The 20,331-nt window shown below is 30.9% G+C and overlaps 2 protein-coding genes across 3 annotated transcripts in view; one reads left to right on the plus strand and one right to left on the minus strand.

The window, feature by feature from the left end:
* The window catches only part of LOC139517441 (alpha-2A adrenergic receptor-like), a 541,200-nt gene that overhangs the window by 170,435 nt on the left and 350,434 nt on the right, over nucleotides 1-20,331 (plus strand). The gene's annotated exons all lie outside the window — the stretch shown is intronic.
* The window catches only part of LOC139517412 (lysosomal cobalamin transporter ABCD4-like), a 28,059-nt gene continuing 15,748 nt past the window's right edge, over nucleotides 8,021-20,331 (minus strand). Inside the window, exons 9-17 of one of the 2 annotated variants that reach the window (XM_071308403.1) lie at nucleotides 20,153-20,244; nucleotides 18,100-18,189; nucleotides 16,036-16,151; nucleotides 15,555-15,665; nucleotides 14,278-14,369; nucleotides 12,216-12,252; nucleotides 11,911-12,010; nucleotides 10,251-10,327; nucleotides 8,021-9,602 (exon numbers count right to left, since the gene is read on the minus strand). In XM_071308403.1, coding sequence (XP_071164504.1) covers nucleotides 9,397-9,602; nucleotides 10,251-10,327; nucleotides 11,911-12,010; nucleotides 12,216-12,252; nucleotides 14,278-14,369; nucleotides 15,555-15,665; nucleotides 16,036-16,151; nucleotides 18,100-18,189; nucleotides 20,153-20,244 — 921 coding nt within the window. In that variant the 3' untranslated portion in view covers nucleotides 8,021-9,396. Of the gene's footprint in view, nucleotides 9,603-10,250; nucleotides 10,328-11,910; nucleotides 12,011-12,215; nucleotides 12,253-14,277; nucleotides 14,370-15,554; nucleotides 15,666-16,035; nucleotides 16,191-18,099; nucleotides 18,190-20,152; nucleotides 20,245-20,331 lie in introns of both variants that reach the window. The other variant, XM_071308402.1, reaches the window with a different exon arrangement.

The raw sequence follows: 20,331 nt of genomic DNA on the forward strand, positions 1-20,331 counted from the left end.
TTTAGTCGAAAAACCGAGACTAAGCGATCCTACATTCCGTCGTCGTCGGCGTCGTCGTCGGCGGCGTCCACAAATATTCACTCTGTGGTTAAAGTTTTTGAAATTTTAATAACTTTCTTAAACTATACTAAATTTCTACCAAACTTGGACAGAAGCTTGTTTATGATCATAAGAAAGTATCCAAAAGTAAATTTTGTAAAAATAAAATTCCATTTTTTTCCGTATTTTACTTATAAATGGACTTAGTTTTTCTGCGAGGAAACATTACATTCACTCTGTGGTTAAAGTTTTTAAAATTTTAATAACTTTCATAAACTATCCTTGATTTGTACCAAACTTGGACAGAAGCTTTTTTATGATCATAAGATAGTATCAAGAAGAAAATTTTGTAAAAATAAATTTCCACTTTTCCGTACTTTACTTATAAATGGACTTAGTTTTTTTGCCAGAAACAAAACATTCACTCTGTGGTTTAAGTTTTTAAAATTTTTATAATGTTCTTAAACTATCCTGGATTTCTACCAAACTTAGACAAAAGCTTGTTTCTGATCATAAGATATTATTCAGAAGTAAATTTTGTAAAAAAAAATCACTTTTTCCGTATTTTACTTATAAATGGACTTTTCTTCCAGTTAACATTACATACAGTCTGCAGTTAAAGTTCATAAAACATTTATTAGATTCATAAACTATCCTGGATTTTTTACCAAACTTGGAAGCTTCTTTCAATCAAAAGACAGTATCGAGAGAGAAATTTTTATTGATGTTTTTCCTCATTTTTGTTGAGTCTGCGATTAACAGCAAAAGTAGGCAGGACACTGGATTCCGTGGAACCCTTATGAATTTTTTCTTAAAATGTCCGGAACCAACTTTGTTATATTATAGTTAGTTTCTGTGTGTGCTACATTTTAGTGTTGTTTCTGTTGTGTAGTTCTCCTCTTATATTTGATTTGTTTCCCTCAGTTTTAATTTGAAACCCGGATTTGTTTTTTCTCTCAATCGATTAATGAATTTCGAACAACGGTATACTAATGTTGCCTTTCTTTTTTTTATGTTCAATTTAATGTTGTATATAAAATTAAGTATCAGCTACATTTAGTTGGTGATAGAATAATCTAACAAAAGATAACATCTGCATTTTCCCAGGTGACAATTCATCATACCTTTACAAAAAAATATGAAGAACAGTTAAATAATGTGATTTATATTTCCATACATAAATTATAAATTACTCCGGCTTCCTTCACTAATACAAACTGACCATCATGAAATAGCCTAAAAGTGGGGCTTAAAAGTGGCGTTGAACCATCAACAATCAATCAATCAATTATAAATGGTATAATTAAATCAATTATTTCAAAGGAATATTAAATGATCAGTACTGCCTATTTTTTTTTAACGAAAAAATGAGTGAATGGAATTGTAGGGCATATGTCAATAATGCTATTTCATTCTCACCAATTTCAGTCAGTTTCGGTATCCATGCCAACTCTATCCCAAAATGTTAGTTAGTCCTACAAACTCAAGCTATTTCTGAATTCTATCATCATCTGTAGAAACTGAAAAAAATGAATAATTGTACGATATCTAGAGGAATACTTATTATCTTTTGCACCTCTACTATCTTTTTTTAAAATGTTTAAACTCAACGTATAAATCAGGCAAAAAATGTTTTTGTAAATTTTCAAAATAAACGGAAGCAATGATTTCTCAACAAAGGTGTTTGTTGTTATGACAAGAAATTATTGTTTCAAATGGACCACCTATAGTTTTCATTACAACCAGTAGTAATATATACATACTGACAGAAGGTTCTTCGTCTTCTTCTGGAAACATAATTTGAAAAATATAAATAGATTATTTTTTGTATTTTGAAAATGTAATAAGAATTGTAAGATTTTTCATGAATGGTTGAGTTTGTTTTATTAAAAAAAAATTGTGGAGATAGAGTGGATTTTTTTTAACGACTACAATAAATTACATTAAATTACACCAAAAGAATCATCATCGGACATTGATAAAACAAATGCTTGATCAGTTATAAAATGAAAATACAAAGTATCACGAAACAAATCTGAATTGTACTTACACGATACACTCATCAACATCAGAGGTCAAACCCCAAATATCAAATAATTCAGAGTACAGACGGCGAGTAGTATATAATACATATCATAGAAGGAGAGATTAAATAATAAATATGCAAACATAATGAAGTACTTTGACATGGAAACTATGCATAACATTGAAAATCAACAAACCATAACGAATTGTACACGGCTAACTAGATGGTAATCGTAGTAGAAATGAGATATGCCAATATAATAAAACTACTGCCACATAACATTCACTTGTTATAAATGTACCCGTTTAAAATGACATTAACACAAAAAAAAATTAACTATGCAAAGGTTTCAAAGTCAATAAACCATGATAGAGGGTATGCCATATTTTATAAATGGCGATGTAGATGAAAACAATTTAAATTATCTTAACAAACCTGTAATTGATGACCACAAGTTTGCTAGAACTCTTGAAAAAAGAACTTTATCCACATCCACTGTCTCTAATTATCAGTATGTTTGGTATTCAGTTCTACATTAAACTTCAAATCTGAAAGAAACTACCAGGGATTTTTTTTTACTTTGCAAGTTAAATATAAAAGATATTTTTAGCTTTATTCTCTAAAGCCATATGCAATTATCTTTTTTTATCTGCTTTCATTGTATGTTCTTTTGTTTACTTTTTATTAGTTATTCATTTCATTTCATCAAAATTATAAAAATTGAAATGAGAAAGATACCAGAGTACATTCAAAAGCATACATCGAAAATAAACTGACAACAAAAGGGCTAAGAAGACTCACCAGACAAACAATAGTGCACAAACATAACATAGAAAACTAAAGACTGAGCAACACGAACCCCATCAAAAACTGGGAGTGTTCTCATGTGCTTCAGGAGGGTAGGCATATCCTGCTTCACATGTGATGTTGCTCATGTTAGTATATGGTATCGGATATGTTCCTTACGTCGTAACTACAATCCCTTTCCCTTTCATGAATGTGCCCTACCGAATTAGACTATTTACCGGATTTGTTATAACATAAGCAACACGACGAGTGCCACATGCGGAGCAGGATCTGCTTTCCCTTTCGGAGCATCTGAGATCACCACTAGTTTTTGGTTGGGTTCGTGTTGCTTATTCTTTAGTTTTCTATGTTGTGTCATGTGTTTTATTGTTTGTCTGTTTGTCTTCTTTCAATTTTAGCCAAGCATTGTCAGTTTATTTTCGATTTATGAGTTTGACTGTCCCTCTGGTCTCTTTCGTCCCTCTTTTAGTACAAACACGATAATAAGACTATTTCGGTAGATCCCATTCTTAAAATGGAGTTTTGTTTAACCCCATTACACTACATGTGATAGAAACCTCGTCAGTTCTTATGTTGCATCAGGTTTTTTTCTGCTTAACAAACACAAGTTGGAAAATGCAAGGATGTCTTTTTTGATGTAGTTAAAATTACCGTAAAACATTATCATTTAAATGAATATAACATTACATACCATAAAAATATATAAACTAGGTCATATGAGTCTTTCAATCTGTTTTGTTTTTTTCCTAGGGGAAATAGATTATGTTTTGGTTATGTTATGGGTTTCCTTAATTATAAAGATCAGTTGGATCATTGACAAGAATAAGATGGTGATTATTTTGCCAATCGTTTATGGTTTCTCCTCTTTTATCTGTTGTGTTGTATCCCCAGCTATGATATTGGCTGTTAAAATCTCCTACCATGAGAAAGTTACTGTCTGATATCTAGGGAGAGTTTCTTATCACTTGGACAGTAGAAGTTGACAATGTTATAAGAGCTTTGCCGGGTGGTGGCTTTAATTTCAAGATATTCTGCTTCCTCCATGTATGTTTTAATCTCTCTTGCATTTATGTTGTTTCTTACTAGGGTCATAACAACTCCTTTCTTTCTTTCTTTTCTGTCACTGCTAAAAACTTGATATCCTCTGACTTTATAAAAGATTTTCCTTCTTGCAAGTGTGTTTCCTGAATACAGCAGATGTTAATATTGTGTTCATGTAGCAAATGCTGCAGCTCATCTCTTGTTAGAAACCCCTTCTGCATTCCAGTGTTGCTTAGTCTTTAGTTTTCTATGTTGTGTCTTGTGTATTATTATTTGTCTGTTTGTCTTTTTCTTTTTTAGTCATGGCGTTGTCAGTTTATTTTCGATCTATGAGTTTGACTATCCCTTTCGTATCTTTCGCCCCTCCTTCAATCTTCTGATACAGTTTGATGTCATGCAAGACAAAAACTAAAGGTGTCTAAAATACATTACAAGTTGCATAACAAACTCATGTCTAAGGTAATATAGGAGGCACACCAAACTATAAAATGTTTTATGCCTAGAAAAAAACCAAACAAACAATGCTTCTTGATGAAAGGATATAAAAATTCTTATTATTGATAGCCATACAGAAACACAGACAGGTTTTCAAAATTTTATTATTATTAACCAATTCACACTGTATCCCATTATAAATATTATTCATAGACAGTAAATCTATTGGCAGTGGCTATTTGACCCGCAACGGCAAAATAGCAAATTTGCTATTTGACCGGCACCGGCAAAATAGCAAATTTGCTATTTAGCCGGCTCTGATAATAACTATATCTCACTGTAATTAAAATGATCAAAATCTTATATTTAAAAACTTTTGTTACTGTTACTCATATAAACACTTAAACTTTTAACTATCAACTTCAATATATTCTTAAAATTAAACTCTCCTTTAGAAAAAAACATTATGTACCTGTATATGACTTAGGGCAAATCTGAAATATTTGAAAATTCACGAAAACTAGTTTCGCAAGAAGAAGAACGAGATACAGCTCAACAAGAAGAACCCTACTGGATTCCAATTGTTGTGGGTGGCATGTTTCGCACATATTACTTCCACCAAATATCAAGAAACCTGGAAGGCCAAAAGGTTTGACCCAAACTGTCATGGGGGAACTGTCATCGATCAGTCTTCCAAAAAAGTGTACCCGTAAAAACCATATGGTAAAAACAGCAATTGTGTACCATTTCATAAGAAAAGTTCCAAAGAAATGGGATTTTTTTTATATTAGACTGGTTTGTTTAAAGCGATTTAGCAAAAAAATCTGTAAATAACAACATTTTAATAACAGAGGAACAAGTTGATTCAGCAAGACCTGAACTTTTAACTGCCTCTTGTTTGGACTCAATTGTAAATATTGATTTAATCAAAAAGTATTGTCAAAAAGATGCGTGGGAAAAAAAAGTAAAAACACAAAAATACTGAACTCCGAGGAAAATTCAAAAAGGAAAATCAAAAATCAAAAGGCAAAATCAAAAGTCCAAACACATCAAACGAATGGATATTCCTGACTTGGTACAGGCATTTTCTAATGTAGAAAATGGTGGATTGAACCTGGTTTTATAGCTAGCTAAACCTCTCACTTGTATGACAGTCGCATCAAATTCCATTACATTGTCAACGATGCATGAACAAAACAAACATACTCAAGCTATTAAGAGCGTGTTTAAAGAGAAGAAAAATTCTATCTTCATATGTAACATAATTTTTTTATGCACACATAATGCAGATTCAAAAGAAGCCAGTGTAATGTGTAGTGTCTGTTTGGAGTGGCAACATTTGGGCTAGACTAAAACAACTTCCAAAGGCAAAGAATTGGTTTTGTAACAATTGCAAATGTTAAATCATGATTCCATTTGAAATTTATAGCAAAGAACTTTTAATATTGTGACCGGTCTGTCATGTCTGTTTTATATATGATGTAGTTTTACCAAGGATTTGTATAGTCACTATATAGTTACTATACAAATCCTTGGTTTTACATAATACTATTTTTATCACACGGCAGGATATTTAACCATAGATTTTACACAGATTTGAAAATCAACTTTTTATGAATATTTAAAAAAAAAAATTTTTATAATGTATATACAAATGTGTTTTCATGCTTTTAATTAATATCATAAAGTTATAAATTATTTACTTATGAACATCTTCAATATTTTATTTTTGATTGTACTGTATTTTTAATGCTTGATATTGTCATGATTGTGATAAAATGATTTTAAAATTATAATTAAGATTTTTTATTCTCTACTAATCATGTCAATGAACAGTTTTATTCAATGCCGGCTAAATAGCAAATTTGCTATTTTGCCGGTGCCGGTCAAATAGCCACTGCCAAATCTATTTAAGTATTTATTGTAAACAGATAGACATCTTTGTCAAACAAAAACTGACATCACAACATGTACACTTTTGTTAATTAAGCAATAAATGCTGCCTTTTAACAACATGTATGTAAGTGTTTATAAATGAAGAAAAACTATGCTTTTTTCAACAATATGCTTATTTACCTGTTCTTTCAAATACTAAAAGAATGTGTTCAAATCTATATGGCAATTTCCCGATTTAAAAAAAAATGAATATCTTAAAGAAAATCGAGTGAAGCTTTAAAACCTAAGCAAGTATGTTCACATATTCAATGCCTGTCCCAAGTCAGGAGCCTGTAATTCAGTGGTTGTCATTTGTTTATGTGTTACATATTTGTTTTTCGTTCATTTGTTTACATAAATAAGGCCGCTAGTTTTCTCGTTTGAATTGTTTTACATTGTCTTATCGGGGCCTGTTATAGCTGACCATGCGGTATGGGCTTTGCTCATTGTTGAAGGCCGTACGGTGACCTATAGTTGTTAATGTCTGTGTCATTTTGGTCTTTTATGGATAGTTGTCTCATTGGCAATCATACCACATCTTCTTTTTTATAAGTTGGTGAAAATCTCAACTTGTGAACAATCATTTAGCATAAGTCATATTTGATTTCATAGTTTGCCTCATTCTGCATAATACTTTTTAATGATATTATGTCAGAAAGCATGGAGTATAGTCATAGTGACCTCAATGCTGGGATTTTCCATCAGATTAAACTCTTCATCAGTTAAGATTATAATCTTACTTAAAGGTACTAAGATATGTCTTTACCAAGATCAATAAATCATGACACTGAGGCTACAGTTATTGTGCCAAGAAACATTTGTCACCTTATTCTTGCAGCATAAAATAGCATCAGATGTACCTCCAAAGAAATTCATAGGATTATAAGCCTACTTGTTACTTGGACCTAGGTTGTTGATGCAGAGACAAACTCAGAAGTACACGGTTATACACACAAATGCATAGATGCAAGCATACTTTAACAGTTTTTCCTCAACTTTGTTGAGGCCAAAGATATACAAATTAAAAAATAAATACATAATTAATATCAAAATGCCCTATAAAATCAATATCAAAATGCCCATTAAGAGTATTTAATACTATGGACTTTCTTAATTTTTATCACCAATTACAATTAGAAAATTGTCATATTTTGTATATTTTCATACATTGTTTACTTTCAAAATCTGTTTCTCTTTGAACATGTTGAATGACAGTACAGTGTTATTTTTAGAAAAATTCAGTATTCTAATAATTAATGAAAATGTTGTATCTCCTTACTTTTTGCAAGAACTCTGAAAAAATGAGATCTATTTTGGTTACTGTATCACAAATCATAATAACAATAGGCACATCATTACAACAATAACATGCAATACAAGGGTATAGAAACCTGAGGAATGTTCTTAATGCCATACAATCATTCATTCATATTATAAGCCCATTAACTTAAATTCGTATCATTCATGTATATATAAAAAAAGAAATATGACTTTTATCATTACCTTGAGAAGAAAACCCTAACACTTGTTAATCCGTTACAATGGAAAAATAAGAATTAAAAAAAATCATAGTATAATCCAAGGACACAGTTATTTTCCTGATTTTAGTACAAATAGAGTCCTTGGATGGAGAGTTGTCTCATTGGCACTCATATCACATCTTCCTATATCTACTTGTTGTGTACAGTGTCTAACATGCATATTATTGTTTTGTCATACACTTCCCAATTTTAATTCTTTTTATTTTATGCATGAAATATTTAGTAGGGGGATAAAGTTTGGGTAATGAATTTTTTATGATAAGTCATGATTTGGTCCATTTAAACAAAAGGTCAAACATAAGAATGTTTGAAGTTGTCAAACTGAGTTATAGAATTGTCCATATTTGAGTTCCAACTGGTAGACTTTCCTATGATTTTGTTATTATATGTCCCAAAGGTATTAACTACATTGAAAAAATCTTTTTTAATATAGAGCAGGTGCAATTTTTTTTAATTTGAATTTGTTGTCTAAAAGAAATGTTGTAAAGTAACAAAAGTTACATCAACATCTCTTAGTGTTTCCTGCAGAGAGGACTCAGCTTAAATGCTGACACTTTTAAGGCACCTTTATCATGGTGGACTACTATTTTTGGAGCACAGTTAATTAAAAAAGATATAAAACATATAAAAGGTATAAATAAGGATTTCAACAGACACTTATTCATATATAATGTTTGAAAAAAATATAGATGTTAGTTTACTTATTTTATTTCAATTTGTATTAAAATAACATAGTTCACAGAATCCTGATAGTGTGACTGAGTCATCTTGTTTATTGACTACTGATTTTAAGCCAGATGTACATGAGGATTTGGGTGAACAAGGGTTGAAATCAAAACTATCTCTCAGCAGTTCTATATTCTTTAGTAAATCTGAATAAAACCAGAAAGAAAGCCATCGATAGATCCAACAAATCCCTTCACAGCCTTAATAGTTTAAATGGTTTTACTAAATGAAAATATTAATAATTTGCTGAATGTAATATATGGAATGAATGCCTGGTTCCCCTTTAAATATTATACATTTTAAAATCAGGAAAGGAACAAGGCACTTGGTCTTACTTGAAACTGATGCACAGCACTGATCATAAACTATGACAAGGAATATAAAAACACAACAGAAGATAGTTGGGCACCAAAATGTCTACAAAAAAGGGAAGGGAAGTCTTTAAAAAAATAGAACATGGCCTTATGCCCTCTCATTTTCTCCATCTGGAATCTCTGATCCGTAGACTACCCAATCTTATTGTTTCATGTTTCTCTTACAAAGATGTAATTATAATAAAAACAAATCAGTATATGCAGAGTATAAAGAATTATAAACTTTCAACAAAAAAGAACTTCAAGCGAGATTGCACTTCAAGAAACAGTATAATATGATCAATTATTGTTTCAATGACTGACTTTCCTTTAGCTAAATCCAGGAAAAGTATTTGAGAGATAAGAGATACATAAAATTAAAACAAATTGACTAAAATGATTGTCATTCAGAAACAAAAAACAAACACAGAACATCTATAATAAATTGAAATATAACATAACATAGTATAAATTATCCCTAAATGTCAAGATTTTACACATCAGTTTGTGTATATATATTATCTGTAATCGGTTGTAATGTCCAGGCACCTTTGCCATCTAAGTGTAATTCTATATGATGGAATTGTCGTAGACTTTCTCTGTGGCCCACACTAACAAGAGTTATTCCTAATTCTTTACATTTTAGATACATCTTCTGTTCGGCTTCTAGGCCTATTTGACTAGTGGCTTCGTCTAAAGCTGAAAAATTCCATAAAATTATCTGGTTAGATATCCATGAACAGCCTTAGTTTGTAGATACAACAGGCTTTCTTTAAGTGAAGGAAACTTTGTTATGTTACTATACAATACAAATACCAAAATCATAACATTGTTATCCAAATATTTTGATTGATTAAAACATGCTTATTAACCTGTATATTCTTGTCTCTAAAAGAATGTCACCAATTTATGATAATAATATCATTAATTCACAAGGTCTGTTTTCAAATATTCATTGAAATAATAGTCAAAACCTACGATTTTTTTTTCATAGTTAACAAGTACGACATTTCAGTCTTCCTACATAATCCCAATCAAACTAATATTTCATCTAGCTCTGCATTCTATATTGACAAAAATGCTACAATAAGCACGTTCTTCCTTTCAATCCTGTATATCAAGTTCTAGGTTTAAAAATAATAAAAGTTATCTAATATTTGTTATTAATATATTTGCAAAACTACATCTGAAAGAAAAAGATTATTCATGTATAACCCAAATTTCAAATTCATTTGTGTTTTTATTTTTTTTATTTTTTGGAAGACAAGATCACGAGAAATGGTAAAACCACCTATATTTAATGAAAATGTTAATGTTAGGTTTAATGTTGTATATTTAACAAATTACCTGCTACTTTTGGTTGGTGATAGAATAATCTAACAAAAGATAACCTCTGCATTTCTCCTGGTGATAATTCGTCATACCTGCACAAAAAAAGATATGGGGAATAGTATGATAACACTTTTATTTTCATATTATTAAAAAATCAATTCTATCAAGAGAATGTTAAAACTAAGGACTGTCTTCTTTAAGCAAAAAAATAATTAAAACAGTTAAAATACCACAGTCCCACTAGGCCACGATCGCACTACCATCTGTGCAAAAAATGCAAATTTTGATGATCCTAGTACGATCGTGTAGATCACAGTAAGGTCATATCACGGTCGTAATCAGCGTGGCCAACTTTAAACATGTTCAAAAAAATTGTGGTGCGGTCGTTGCGAAATCAGGTTTTAGAAGAAGCAAAGTGAGAGCGCACTAAGGTCGTTGTAAGATCGCAAAGGTCGCTGTACCATCGTAGGGAGAGCGTAGCGAAAGCGTGATTTTATTCGGAGAGACTGCACTACGATCTCACAGCGACGTTATTACGACCTCACAATGACCATCACGTTCTCACCGCGACCAAACTACGCTTCCACTACAACTATATCACGTTTACACCACGCTGTTCAAGACCATAGTACGATCTAGCACGCCCTTGCCGTCTTCATCACACTCTTCTTACGACCTGACTATGTTCATACTACGATCATCATTCTCATTGTCATTTTCACAAAAAATATATTATATATCTCCAGGTTTTGTTTGTCTGTATGTAGTTCTTGTCCATTTTCGCTAACAGCTCAACCATGCTTCTCGTTTATATAGACTAGACCGTTGGTTTTCCTGTTTCTTTGGTAATTTTTGGGGCCCTTTATAGCTTGCTGTTCGGTATGAGCCAAGGCTCTGTGTTGAAGGCCGAATCTTGGCCTATAATGGTTTACTTTTATAAATTGTTACTTTGATGGAGAGTTGTTTCATTGGCACTCATACCACATCTCCCTATATCTATTGACACATCAGTGCTCTGCTATCGTTCACTAAAATATCGTCATTTGAGTTTTATGGACCAGCAAAAGGTTGTAATTTAGGTTGGATTGGTCGGTCCGAAATCTCTGATCAGGATTCTTTACTATCAGAGCTCCCTCTGCCACTACATCCATCCCTACCACCACGACGTTCTAGAAGATTATGACTGTATTGTTTCCGAGAAACAAATGTTGACGTTATTACTGATAACGTAGTAAGATCGCGGAATGAACGTACTATAATGGCAGTAAAAGCGTGGTAAGATCGTTTTGCAATCGGATAACTTGTGGTATGGTTGTAGTGTGAACGTGATGAGCGTAGAAAGATCTTGATAAGCGTAGTGAGGTTGCAGAATAAGCGTGGTGAGATCGTGGTATAATCGTGGCGGGATGGTTTTAGAAGCGTAATGAGGACATAGTAGCATCGTGAAAGCAACGAAAATTTACATTTTCATGCCGCTCATACCGAGACCTCACCACAATCTGAATTTATTTAAGATCGCGGTGAGCGAAGTGCAATCGTGGTCTAGTGGGACTGGGGCTTAAGGTATGTGTCTTTAAGTAACCAAATGAAACAAAAAAAGTTTGCTAGGATAAAAGTTGAACTGTTGATAATGCATTCTGGTTAAACTACTTATATTTTGAAATTTCTTCCTTACCAATTCCAGTCTGTTTCTGTATCCATGCCAACCCTATTTAAAATGTTGGTTAGTCCTACAAACTCAAGGTATTGGTGAATCCTATCTTCATCAATAGACACTGAAAAGAAATAAAAAATACTTAGAAATCTTAATACTAATCTTATATATACTTTTAAACCAGACTGTATTGATTGGGCAAATAATTGTTTGTAAATTTATAAAGAGTGTTGTAAATTATCAAAGTCAAGTGATAGGACAATTTTTTTCTTGATGAAGTTTTTAGTCATCATAATACGAAGTTTATATAAAAAATGTAATCTTACCAACTGGAGGTTCTACATCTTCTATTGGAAATATTATCTAAAAAAATAGACACAAACTTTTTATGCATTTATTTGTTGTAAGATTATATATGTTTTTTTCTTTATCAGGAATTATTTTTTTAAACAACAAACCAGATGCTCCGCAGGGCGCAGCTTTATACCACCGCAGAGGTCGAACCCTGTATGGTTGGGGCTAGTATGGACACAGCATTCAAGCCGGATACAGCTCTGAATTTGGATTGTGATTAAATAGCTGACACAGCATAGGTTTCTGACACAGAATGGATGTGGTCTTATGAACTTAATTTTTTTTTTTTGCTTTTGAGTAATTCACTATGCTGTTGAATATTAATCCTCTAAAAGAAAAAATATTTGGAGAAATTTTCTTTTTATTTTCTGAAATCAGAAATGAGAAAAATTGAACCCCCCCCCCCCCTCTCACCAATTTTGTTTTTACCCCCCCCCCCCCCCCCCTTTCCCTTTTCCAAAAATGGTCTCAATTCAAATTTCTAATTGAGTTTGCATTCTAAAAAAATAAATGGGGAATGTGTCCAAAGGTACACAGATGATGCCCCCCCTAAGCATATACTGTTATAAAGGGACATAACTCAAGCAAGAACTGTAAAAGTGAAGCTGCCAAAAATTGAACTTCAACTGAGTTTAGAGGTAATAAGCATTATATACACATTTCATTAAATTTAGTTGACACAAACTTAAGTTAAGAGAACAGAAACTAAAAAATTCTTCAATTTTTCCATTTGTAAAGGGGCATAATCTTAGAATGGTAATTAAAGTGCTTGTAATCATTGAATGGTAAAGACTGCTTTAATTTATCAGTTGGAAGTAAAGTGAATACTGCATTGTATATTGTGTATAGCATTGATTTAAGTTGATTCAACTACTATTCTGGACAAAGAAAGATAGCTCCAATTTTCAAAGAAGATTATTGGTTATAGGTGATTCAACAACCATTCTGGACAAAGAAAGATAACTCCAATGTATTGTCTTTAAACTACAGAAATGCTTATTTTTGGCCCCTCTTTGGCCCTTTATTCCTAGACTGTTTGTCTCATAATCCACAAAATATATCCCAACCTTCTACTTATGGTATTAAACATTGTGGTACAATTTCAGAACAATTGAAATACTTATGCACAACTTATTGTCCTGACACTAGATAAATGGTTGTTTTGGGCCCCTAATTCCTAAACCTTACGGACCATAACCCCCAAAATCCATCCCAAGCTTCCTTTTGTGGTTATAAACATTGTGTTTAAATTTTATTGATTTCTATTGACTTATACTAAAGTGGTCGTATAAAAAGTGCATGTAAGTTTTCCACTCCCCATCCCCAAAATAAATCCATCCATTCTCAGTGGTATAATTATAATACAAAGTGCAAATAACAGGCTATTATTTGAACTTGGAATTATTTTTAATTATGGAATTTGCATAATTTCTTGTGTTTACAATTTTTAATAAATTCCATGTTTATTTAGTATTATAATCTTTTGAGCGGTTAATAACACTTTTCATACAATGTATTTTGGGTAGATAGTGTTGTGGGCGGCACAGTACATTCTATTGAAAATATACTATTTTCTTTGTAATAGAAAGTGTTGTGCGCAGCACAGAACATTTCAGTACAGAATAAACATGGAATTTTAAAAAAATTTCAATAACAAGAAATCAAACAAATTCCATAATTAAAAATAATTCCAAGTTCAAATAATAGCCTGTTAAATGCTTATAGCAATATGATAATGTAACTGCCTAGTAAATATCATTGACTTCCAATTAGTTGTACCCTTTAAACTGACAAAATCCAAACTTTAACAAGCCACAGGAAACAGCAGGACTAAAAATTGTCTTCTTAAATTGATGAAAGTGAATGTAATTCATACATTATAATACAGATATAAATGAAGTTGACACCTTGTCAGAAATGCACTGAAATTTAAAAGTATAAATTGGCTAAGAATTAGATAAAGTAAGAAACTGTATTGCTAATTTTTTGAAATTATGGAAAAATATATCTTAATATTTCCAATGCAAAAACTACCTGTTGTCTAAGTGATCCGTTAGTAAAATAAGGTTTTTGAGGCAAGAACAGCATATGATGTGGTCTCTCTGGTATATGGTACTTCACTTTACCTGCAATCATAATAGAAAATCTAATTCAATCTTTGATCTGATTAAAATACAGACATAGTGTCCACGATTTATTTGCAAAGACATGACAACACTTGTTCTACTTTTTATTCTGATAAATATAACATTAGCCAATGGAAGGTCACCCTTCAAACATAAATTCTGGAAATCAGATCATTTTTTAATCAGATTAATTAAAACATGAACATAACCTAAAAATATTTGTATCTTATGTCCAAACTATTTACAGAGAAAAAGAACACATTTTTCGTTTGTCCAAATTATTTTGGTAAAATCTTTTCATCATAAATCTATATAGCTATTCTATAAGCAATGAAAAGACTTGACTATAAAACTGACATTATTCTTGTTTTGGGCATCAGCTATATTTTACTTCTTTCCATCACTTATTTATATAACTATAAGAAAAAGGATGCTGACATCAAAATCTTAAGATTACTTAGATTTCTCGTGTCTTAGGTGAGAAAAAAAAACAACTAATGAACAAGTCAGATTTATTCCACCATTTTCTACACAAGGTAATGCCTGTACCAAGTCAGGACTATGACAGTTGTTTTCCATTTGTTTGAGATTTTGATTTTGCTAATTTGCTAATATTCTTTACAATCTTAGCAAAAATTCTAAATTGGAAAACAACTTTCATGAATACCTTTGTTGTTTGAAAGTTTCATAAAATTGTGATAAAATTTGGCAAAAATGCTGATTTTCTTTTTTTTTAATTTGGAGAAGATTAGTAGATCTAACCTTGATTATCACCTTACTTATAAACTATAGGATAGAAAAGAAAAAAATATGGTCAGCTTATTCATGAAACAAGATTCCTTCATAATAACACCTAAATATTAAAAACAAAGGAACAGTGGTTATATTGCTGTTTTTATAGGCAAACCTATCACTAAGGGCCCCAGGAAATCATTTAAGCTGGCTTGATGGAAATATTTAGTTTGAGTCCAATGTGCCAATGTTACACATGATTTTGAGTCAAGATGACTTTAATTTCCTATTTTTTTTTCTCTCACTAATTTCATCCTCTTACTTTAAGTTAAAATGTTAAAATAGACTTTTCTAACAAAAAGTTCAAATACTCTTGTTCCACATTAATGCTCTATAATATATTCCAAATCATACAATGTAAACATTAAAAACCTTTTGATAACTTCAACAAACCTGTAACTGATGGCCATAAATTAGCTAAAACTCTTAAAAGAGAGCTTTTACCACAGCCACTATCTCCTGTTATGAGTATATTGGTATTCAGTTCTACATTAAACTTCAAATCTAGAAAAATAAATTCCAGGATTATATTTTAGGTTTTAATATAAAGATAAAAGAAATTTGTAGCTTCATTGTTGTAAAGTCACAATAGGATTAAACTGCTTTTCAGGACTGTTTTGAATTGTATGTTCTTCTATTGACCTTTTGTAATTCAATAAATAAAAATAACAACAGAAAGATTTGGTGCTTAAAAAAAACCCTATAACACTGCAAATTTGTTCATGTAAACATTGTTATAATCTATATAGCCTTTCAAATTACAAACCATAAGTACTGGTCAATTTAAGAGTTAAACCTTGTATTCAAGTAAGGAAAATGCAAGTGGAAAATTAGATTTTGCAAATGGCTTATCATGAGGTTGACAGATACTTACTCCTACATAGAATATCTCTACATTGTGGCGGTCCATAAGTTAGGTTATCTACGGTAACTGCTTTCTGTCTTCTTGTCTCATTGACAGCAATTTGACGATCACTGTCATTGTCCTCGCTATTAACAAGAAGTGTGTTCAGATGAAATGCATTGTCCCTGTGTAGGTGAAAAGTAGACTATACTAGGCAGTGGAAAACATGCATTGACACCTGATCAACTCCTTTTTATTTTGGCATGTATAATAAAAAAGAAAGGAAGACCCAGCAAAGCTCTAGCATAGTTTGGGATATAAAACAACCTAGTAAACATGGATAAAAGTCAGTTACTTAAATCTATGCAAAATGATCACCTTTTTAACATCACGATTTTTTTTATGAAACAGTTACAGAAAAGTGCTTACCCAAAGTAGGAATCCCTATGCAAAAAATTTCATAACATCTCAACATCTCTTTTGAGTTTATCAACTAAATGATGCAAATCATCAGTTTATCACAGTATTAACAGCACATTTGGATATTATATTTTGCAGGAAGAAGAAAATTCTGCTTCATAAAGAAACTTAACATATCAAGATTCAGGCCAGAAATGGTGTTGATATCATGTTTCTCTGAACCTGAAATTATCAGAATGTATGCCACTTAGAGTCAACAAAATGAACTGTGCTTAAAAGGAGCATAAAGTTTAATTTTGAAATTATCATGTTAATTTATATTTTTCTAAAGAAATTAATATTCTTAATATCATTACTTAATTAAATTCTATCTAAAGAAGTTTATATTCTTAAGCCAGTTAGATATTTATACTGTAAAGTAAGATTATCTTTTAATGATTTTAAAGTGTTGATGGTACATCTGTAGTAATTTCTATAAAATTCTTCCACTACTAGTCTTGGCTTTGGACAACTTAGAGTTTGAAATATATTATAGACATCTGATTATGGGCTTGTTTGACCAACATTTATGTTTTTCTTTTATAATTCATAATTCATACGGGTCACTTATCAGTAGCAGAATCAGTATAGGACACAATTTCTTTAAAATCTCACATTTCTCAAGATTACAATTAATATTATGCAAAAGATTTTCCAATTGTTTTTAATCTTATTGGTATATTTTCCCTTTTCTGGAATTACATCAATTAAATCAAGAATGTGTCCATAGTACACAAATGCCCCACTCGCACCATCATTTCTATATGCTCAGTGGACCATGAAATTGGGGTCAAAATCTAATTTGGCATTTAAATTAGTAATAAGTTCCAAGTTGATTGGACTTCTCCTTCATCAAAAACTACCTTGACCAAATACTTTGGATTCGAGCCGAACAGACGAACAATGAACTTCTACTTTATCAAAAACTACCTTGATCAAAGAGTAACTAGTATGATCAATGTATGTAGAAACAAATCAATACATTGTGTGCTGGGAAGGAAATTTTAAGGTTAGTATTGTAGGGAACTGTGAACAAAATTATGACAACAAAAAGCATCATTAATACATTTTTAGATTATGAAAATAAAACAACATTGGACAATGAAAAAGATATTAACTACAAGCTATTTATATATATATATCCTAAAATATATTGCTGACAGAATAAATAACATCAAAATATTTTCTCTAGCAAGACATATGCATACCTGCCAACTTTTCAAAATGCCCATGGGGATTTTGCGAGCAAGATGGTTCTCATAGTCCTACAAAACCTTTAAACCTTCAAATATATTTTAATGTTGTTTTTTTCGCTTCTTTATACTTTTACAAGCTTATATCCATTGTAATTAATTGTTTTGCTTAAATTGTGGACACAATTGCTCTTTTAAAATTTCCATTTATGAGCCTACATGGGGGAAATCCCCCGCAAATAGTGACAGTTGGCAGGTATGCATATGGTATTACCTAAAACTTAAAAAATGTCCAAAGAAACAAACATTAAGCTGAAGATAAGCATGAACAATTGTACCCATTAAGTTCAAAGCATAATTCAGTATATAGAATTAGTTTGTCTGCACTTCCCATGATTAAAGCAGTAATATATTTATAAATACTTATTTCATTAGAACTTACTCTCTTGTTATAGATTCATTCTCTATGAAATGATAAGTTGTTTCTTTTTCTGCTTTGACTTTCCCTAGCTCTTCCATAATTTCACCAATTCTTAAATCAGATTAATAATTATACATTCAGTGGTAAACATATCTATGAGAGTTAGTTGAAAATCTTCTAAGTTTATAGGAAACTAGTCAAAACATAGCACACTGTCTCAATACTTGTCTCCTTAAGCACCATCTTTAAGTTTCAAATAATGTGAAAAAATAAAACTGATAAAAATTTATACATGTTCTACTTGTTTAACTTTATATAAGATTTAATTTGGTAGTTTTAATGCAACTGAAACAAGAATGAACAATGGTTTGTCTGATTTCTATTTTTTTATTTGAACACAGTTTTTTTTCCAGTTGGGTTTTCTCCCTCCTGATGTAAATATATAATTATTTATGATTTTTTTTAGTTGAAATAAATTATTAGCAAATATCCATAAAATAATTAGACTTGAATCGTTAAAACTCATAAAAAAATTAAAACATTGCATGATATACTTTAAACCTTTTAGCAGTACAAAGATGATTCTTATCAAACCAGAAATTACTTTACCTTATGGTAATTTGTTGAAAAAATTGGATTTTCATGAAATATGTTGCAAAAAACTGAAAAATGTAGATAGAAAGGTCCATATTCAATAACCTCTTCAATGCTGATACAACTAAAAAAATTATGAAGTAAATCCTGCAAAATTACTCTCAGTAGATTTTTTTAATGATTATCGCAGAAAAGTAGAACTTTCACAAAGCAGCGTTTAAGCCCTTTTGTTTTCTTATTTATATGGTTTTACAATAGTCATTTTTGGGGCCCTTTCTAGCTTGCTATTAGGTGTGAGCCAAAGCTCTGTGTTGAAGGCAGTACTTTGATCTATAATTGATTCCTTTTACAAATTGGATGGAGAGTTGTCTCATTGGCACTCATACCAAATATTCTTATAAATAAATATAATCTTGACAAATAGAACCTAAAAATATATCACTACCTGTTGATGTTTTACAGAACAAAACAAGATTACATGTTTAAAGATGCTGCTTATGATTTCTTACATATACCATAAACACATATTAAATAGCTAACTTTAAACTATTTCTTGAAAGTTTTGTGTTTCTGTCAAGCCTTCGACTTTAGTCGCAAAAGCAAGACAAAGCGATTCTACATTCCGTCACTTGTCGTTGGCGGCTTCCACAAATATTCACTTTGTGTTTAAGTTTTTGAAATTTTAATAACTTTCTTATAAACTATACTGGATTTCTACTAAACTTTGACAGAAGCTTTTTTATGATCATAAAAAAGTATCCAGAAGTAAATTTTGTAAATATAAAATTCCATTTTTTCCGTGCTTTACTTTTAAATGGACTTAGATTTTCTGCCAGGAAACAACACATTCACTCTGTGGTTAAACTTTTTAAAATTTGAATAACTTTCTTTAATACAATTTTGGATTTGTATCAAACTTGGACAGAAGCTTGTTTATGATCAAATGCTAGTATCTAGAAGGAAATTTTGTTTCCTCCAGTTAACTTTACATTCAGTCTGCAGTTAGAGTTTTTAAACATTTATTAGATTCATAAACTATCCTGGATTTTTACCAAACTTGGTTAGAAGCTTCTTACAATCAAAAGATACTATTAAGAGGAATATTTTAATTGATTCATTTCCTCATTTTTGTTGAGCCTGCGATTAACAGAAAATGTAGGCGAGACACTGGGTTCCGTGGAACTCTTACAAATTTTATTTTATATACTGGATGCATGTTCTGACAAACAATTAACTTAAGACATACAAATAAATCTATTAGCCTATTCCTTCAAATAGGTGAGTAATTAGATTTATTCAGCTTCTGAATCAATGATCTTTAATTGAAGCTAAAGATTCAGTTCCTGGATTATTAAAACTGGTAATAATATGATTAAGGCCTACAGTATAGATGAATTTTCCCAGCTTTCATAACAACTGATAACATAAAAATTCTCAATTATACATTATTTCAATTTAATAATGGATATTCTGTATGTACCTGTGTGCATTTCCAGCCATTCTTGCTACATCTGCAGCTAAATCTATTAGTTTGGTAAAGTTGTTGATTAAGTACATTATCACAAATGATGTCTGAAAATAAACATTAATAAATTAATAGAAAAATAAAAATACATGTACTGTTTTTAAACTTATATCAAGACTGTGTATAAACTTTTC

Source organism: Mytilus edulis, chromosome 3 (genome assembly GCF_963676685.1).
Source record: "Mytilus edulis chromosome 3, xbMytEdul2.2, whole genome shotgun sequence".
NCBI classification, from domain to species: Eukaryota; Metazoa; Mollusca; class Bivalvia; order Mytilida; family Mytilidae; genus Mytilus; species Mytilus edulis.